Source organism: Plasmodium gaboni, chromosome 10, assembly GCF_001602025.1.
Source record: "Plasmodium gaboni strain SY75 chromosome 10, whole genome shotgun sequence".
Taxonomy (NCBI): Eukaryota; Apicomplexa; class Aconoidasida; order Haemosporida; family Plasmodiidae; genus Plasmodium; species Plasmodium gaboni.
The window spans coordinates 1,203,389-1,210,320 of record NC_031490.1 but is presented as its reverse complement, the minus strand read 5'-3'; the positions used below and the strand labels follow the sequence as shown (position 1 = coordinate 1,210,320).

Below are 6,932 nucleotides of genomic sequence, written 5' to 3'. Positions count from 1 at the left end.
AAAAAAAAAAAAAAAAAAAAAAAAAAAAAAAAAAAAAAAAAAAATATAAAAATAATAAAAAATAAAAAAAAAAAAAAAAAAAAAAAAAAATTAAAAAAAAAAAAAAAAAAAAAAAAAAAAAACACAATAGAAAAAACTATAAAAAAAAAAAAAAATAAAACATATATAACTATTCCTTTTTTCTATGAAAAGGATAATATGATATCACTGTGTTTAATATAAAATTATACATACTTTTATAATTCATAAATGTAATTTCATTTGAATTATAAAACGTTCATTTTAAATATTGAAAGAAAAAAAAAAAATTTAAATAGGAAAAAAAATATTTACATATATATATAATATATATATATATATTTATTTTTTCCAGTGAGTGAAGATTATCTGTGTAATATTAAAAATATATCTATCTCTCTATAACTTGCTAATAAATTATTAATTACATTAATATAATGAATTATATATTTGCAGTATTTCGGAACATACACACATAAATATGTATTAATAAATATATACATATAGATGTATATTTTAATTTTTTTTTGCATGATTAGATAAAATATAATTATTCTTCTTTTCTGACTTTTGGTGTGGTAGTTCTTCCAGATGATCTTCCTGAGGAATCACGTGCTGCGTTAGAACGACTTCTGGGTCTAGTAGTAGTAACAGATGAAGTTCTATTCGATGATCCAGAAGATCTAGATGAAGTTCTTCTTCTTGGTGGTCCATGGGTATTTGGATTTGGACCAGTAGTTGGATAATATGAAGGTACTACAACTGGTTCATCTACTTCCTTTATTTCAGGTGTTTTGGATTTAGAAGTAGGTTCTGGAATGGTAGGTTCTTGGGAGGAAGATTCTGGAGTCGTAGGTTCTTGAGAGGATGATTCTGGAGTTGTAGGTTCTTGAGAGGAAGATTCTGGAGTTGTAGGTTCTTGAGAGGAAGATTCTGGAGTCGTAGGTTCTTGAGAGGAAGATTCTGGAGTCGTAGGTTCTTGAGCGGAAGGTTCTGGTATGGTAGGTTCTTGAGAGGAAGATTCTGGAATCATAGGTTCTTGAGCAGAAGGTTCTGGAGTCAAAGGTTCTGCAGGCATAGTTTCTGATTCAGCTTGAGGTTTATTTTCAGTGAATTCGCTTGGTGATGAACTATCAAGATTTAAAGATTCTAAACCATGTGTGGAAGTATCTTTTTTATCATCTGATAAGTCAATACTACTATTTGTTGGAGTATGGATAAGATCTGTAGAAAGTTCAGCATCTTTGTTTTCATTTTGTTCAGAAGCATCAGTTAAGGCACTATCAAGACTAAAAGTAGCAACTTCTTTAGGTTCATTTATGTTTTTAAGAAAATCAGCACCTTCAGAATTTTCATCAAGTTTTGGTTCCAATACATTTAAAGAATCAGCTGTTAATAAAAGATCATTATCAGTAAAATTTAATGGTTCTTCTTTTTTCTCATCATCTAATTTGGGAGATACGTCTTGATGATTTACACTAGGTACTTTGGATCTGCCATGTGCTAATCTAGTTTTGACAGGAACTCTTTTAGGAACTACTTTAACTGTAGTTTTTTTTTTCTCAGATTGTTTTTCTTTAACTTCTTCTTCTTTTGCTTCTATAACTTCTTGTACATGAGATTCATCTTTTTTTCTTTTCATATACATGTTAAGTCCTATACCTGTAACAACAAGGGCAGCTATTAATGCAGCAGAACCTAATGAATATAAAATCAAGTTTCTTTTTCTTTTCTTCTTTTGTTGTAAATCTTGTTCAATGGCTTTTAATGCCAACAAATTCCCACGAGTAGCTTGTCCCTTTCGACATAAGCATGATAAAATTAAGTGGCATACAACAAAGATGTTTAATAAAAAGAATAATTTACCAATCTTCATATTGAAAGAAAAAATAAAATAAAATATAAAAATAAATAAATAAATATATATATATATATATATATATTTGCAGGATATATGAAAGAATTGTTATTTTCCCTAGAAACAGTAAAAAAAAAAAAAATTCTTTTATGTGTAATTATATATATATCAAAACCGGTATTGTGATAATATCACATTAATATAAAAATATATTATATACAAATAATATATTATATATTATTGTTATATTTTCCTTAATATTCTTAATATTTTATTTTAGATTCTTAAATTCAAGCCTATTAAAAAAAAAAATTATTTTTTTGAGGGTTGTTTAAAAAAGAAAAAATAAAAAAAAAATTTAAGATGATAAAATATTATAAAAAAAATAAAAATATATTTAAATGAAAATATTATATAAATAAAAATATATTCTTATTATTATAAATTTATATGCTTTTTTTTTTTTTATGCGCTAGCAATATTATAATGGTATTATTTTTATTTGTGTACTATTTTTTTTTTTATTATTATAATATAAATACGTATCATTATGTATATTATCTTATATTTTTAGTACATATATATGTAAGAATATTATATTTCTTTTTTTTTTTTTTTTTTTTTTTTTGATATAAGAAATGATATCTGAAAAAAGAATTCGTTTGAAAAACTATTTTTTAGGTTGTATCTCACATGTATACACAATGATAAAATATTTATATATAATGTATATAAATAAAATGAAAGTTATTTTGGAATAAAAATATTAAGATGAGCATATAATATATATAAATATATTTGAAGATATATATATTATATATGTACAATATATTTTTTTTCTTTTTTTTTTTTTTTTTACATGGTGCTTAGTTGTGCATATGTTTTATTATATATATATAATATATATATGTATACATATTAATATAAATAAGTTATTTTCTTTATATATTTTCAAGAACCTTTAATTATTTATAAATGTGTCGACAATATTATATATATATATATATAATATATATTATATTTTGCACTTATTCAAGAATCTAGCAATTTTTTTTTTTTTTTTTTTTTTTTTTTTTTTTAATAGCTACTTAAACCCAAATGTATTCAGCGCTATATTTGATACGCGATTTTTTTTTTTTTTTTTTTTTTTTTTTTACAAACAAAAAAAGGGTATATTAAATTTGTATGATTATATATATAATAAGGTTCTCTTAAAAGGTATATTGTTTATACATATATATATTATATATAAAAAGAATACTTTGTATATGCTTAAAATTATAACTCTTTATATATATATATATATATATATATAATATATATTGTGAATTTTTTTTTTTTTTTTTTTTTTATTTGTTTCTGAGTAAGGGGAATATGTGTACCCAGAAAAAAGAAGAAAAAAAAAAAAAATATATATATATATATTTATGTGACCTTTTTGTAGTATTCGCAAATATTTATATGGAACTTCTTAGTTCTTAATCATTCTTAAAAAAAATAAATTTTGTAGGAAAATATTACAATATATATATATAACAATATGGTAAAATATTCAGTATATTTTTTTTTTTTTTTTTTATTTTAAAATATCTTAGTGTATTCCTTGTGTGTATACAAAATATAAAAAGCTTTACTATTATTATTATTACTTATTTATTTATTTATTTATTTGTTCGTTTTTTTTTTTTTTTTTCTTTCTTATTTATTTATATTTTTAAACAAGACGGATCATATATTTAATCATTTGCAAAAAGAATTATTTTAAAACAATTTTTTTCTTATATATATTTCCTTTTTGTAGATTATACAAATTGATTTTTTTTTTTTTTTTTTTAACATTTATATTTTTTATCGTATTAATGGCATATATGTAAATGAACAAAATGGCTAGCTATAAATAAAATTATAAATACATAAATATATATACATATATAAATATATACATATATAAATATATATATATATATATATATATAATATTAATATAGTCACCCTCTAATTAGTCTAGTGAGATTATAAAATAAATAACATCTTAAAATATATATATAAATATATTTATATACATATATATATTTATATATGTATGTTCCTTTATATAATATATTTATACTATATATTTCAACATGCTCATATCAAAACTTATGAGTGTAATTTTAAAAAAAAAAAAAAAGGATCATATGAACATATAAATATTGTGTAACACCTCCATTACATATATAATAAATGATCAATTATTGTTGTTCCATTCTTTTTTATTTTTTAATTTTTAAAAAATGGTAGAAAAAAAAAAATAATAATCATCAGACACATGGAATGTTCAATATAAAAATTTTAATATATAAGTCGAAAAGAAAAGGAGCATAACATATATATATTATTCGATTATATGTTATTTTTCATATGGATTTTCTTTCAACACCTTTTATTTTTTCACCTCATAAAACATTTTTTTTATTATTTATAAATATATTCGGTGGTTTGTATTAAAAAATACATATACTATCATTATTATATATGTTCGATATATATATATATATATATATATATATATATTTTTTTTTTGTTGTTTAAATTGAAAACCTGGTTAAAAGCAAAATAATAGAACAAAGAAAAAAAAAAAAAAAAAAATTCATATACTTTTATTATTATTAATAGGTATAAAGAAAAGCATTTTTTCCTTTTTCTTTTTTTTTTTTTTTTTCCTCACAGTTCAATTAATATTTTGATCAAAAAAAAATATATATATATAATATATTATAATATATATTATTTTTATATACTATTTATTTTTTTTCCATATATATTATATATTAAACAGTGAATTTCAAATATAATTACTATATAAATATATATATTATATATATATATTACTATTTATTTTATATATATAAATATAATAAATATGTATAAATAATATATAAATATTTCATATGTGGTTTATAAGTAAATATAATTTTCTTGTATTTAATAAAAAAAATTAATATAATATATATATAATAATATTAATAATACATGTATTATATATATATATATATATATATAATATATATATAATATTGTATATGTAATTTTTTATATTTACTATATATATATATATATATATAATACAAAATAAATATATTTTTTTTATATATTTTATTAAACGATTTAAAAAAAAAAAAACATTCACATATATAAAAAATAATATATATATATAATATATATATATAATATATATATAATATTTATAATTTTATTATTCAAAAAATTATATTATTTTTTAAAAATAATAAAAAATAACAATAATAATCAATAAAAAATAAACAAAAAATTATTTTGTTTTTTATTTTTTATATAAAAAAAAGCAAATATTTTATTTTAAACAATATTATATATAATAAAAAAGTTAATTTATAAAAAAATATACAGTAAATAAAATAAAAAATAATATATAAATATTAACGTGTTTTCTTGGATTTTATAAATATATAAAAAAAAAATATTTATATGTACCCCCCCCAAAAAAAAAACCCACAATAAGAAAAAAACAAACAAAAATTAAACTGGAGGATTTTATTATTATCTAAATAAAACAGAAAAATAAAAACAAAAAAAATTATATATATAAAATTATATATATATAATATATAATAATAATATTATATATAAACGTTTATTATTATTTTTTATATAATACCATCAAAAAGAGATAATTGTGAAGAACAAAATAAAAAATTAAATTTTAAAAAAAGGATCTTATTATATAAACAATTTTTAAAAAGTTAAACTTTTTAGTCAATAATTATTTATTTATATTTATTAACATATATATATATATATATATATATCATTATATTTATTCCAAAAAAAAAAATAAAACGAAATTAATATTTATAATTTCCATTGTAAAAGTTTCTACATATTTCTTCAAGATTTTATACAATCCAAACATTTATATACACAGAAATAATTCTTATATTTATTAAACTACCATTTTTAAGTTTTATTTTTTTTTTTAAATATATATTTATTTTATATATTTTTATAACACTTTCTTTATTTGCTACCAAAAAAAAAAATAAATTAATAAATAAGTTTTCTCCTTTTGCACGGATTAAGCAATAAATCAAAAATTAAATAAAATAAATTAAATTAAATACATACATATATACATATATATGTGTAATCCTTGGAATATCATATAAATAATATATATATAGAAGAAAGAGCCCGACATACCTACCTTATATATTACCCTTTTAATATCTTTTATATTTATGTATATAATAATTATGTACATATATACCTATTAAAAATTATGACAAATGAATATACACTTTAGTTTGACGTTTTATTTCTCTTATCTACTTATATAAAAAAATTATAACAAAATAAAAAAAAAAAAAAAAAAAATATTAAATATTTATTATACTATGATAATCACCAAAACAAGTCTTCTCAGAAGCCAACAGAAGAAAAGACAAACCGGGTTGATCATTTTTACCTGTGCCAACGTGAAAGAGGGAATTCCCTAGCATCTATTTATACACATACCACTCTTACAAAAAAAAAAGAAAGATTATATCTTCATTTTGATTTATAATCTTATATATATATATATCTATTCTAAATATACGTCATATTTTTTTTTTTTTCTTTTTTTTTTTTTGTTGAGCCATCACAAAATAAAACTGACATAAATATATATATATATATTATATATATATATATATATTATATGCTAACCATTTTGGAGAGTCTTAAAATATTTCAATTACACCACCCTGCCAAATACTTAAAAAATAAAACAACCATATTTTTTCTTTTTGAAGTATCGATTGGATTTGCCTTACACTTTATTTGTGAATTTGCCAATATAAAACATATACTTGACTAGGAAGAAAGAAACAAACAAACAAACAAGGAGAGAAGGAAAAAAAAAAAAAAAAAAAAAAAACAACTCATTCAAATTCAAGATATTGCAATTTTAAATTAAGGCAAAGACCAAAAAGAATAAAAAATAAACCAGCACCCATACAAGCATGAAAAGATAAATAAAAAATATATATTAAATATA

At 18.5% G+C, this 6,932-nt stretch overlaps 1 protein-coding gene across 1 annotated transcript; it reads right to left on the bottom strand.

The window, feature by feature from the left end:
• Positions 1-568: 568 nt before the first annotated feature.
• On the bottom strand, positions 569-1,894 carry PGSY75_1033200 (early transcribed membrane protein 10.2; the record flags this gene model as incomplete). The annotated part of the gene is made up of 1 exon (XM_018786102.1): positions 569-1,894. One exon carries the CDS (start codon positions 1,892-1,894, stop codon positions 569-571), a length of 1,326 nt encoding a protein of 441 aa, XP_018641719.1.
• Positions 1,895-6,932: the final 5,038 nt, after the last annotated feature.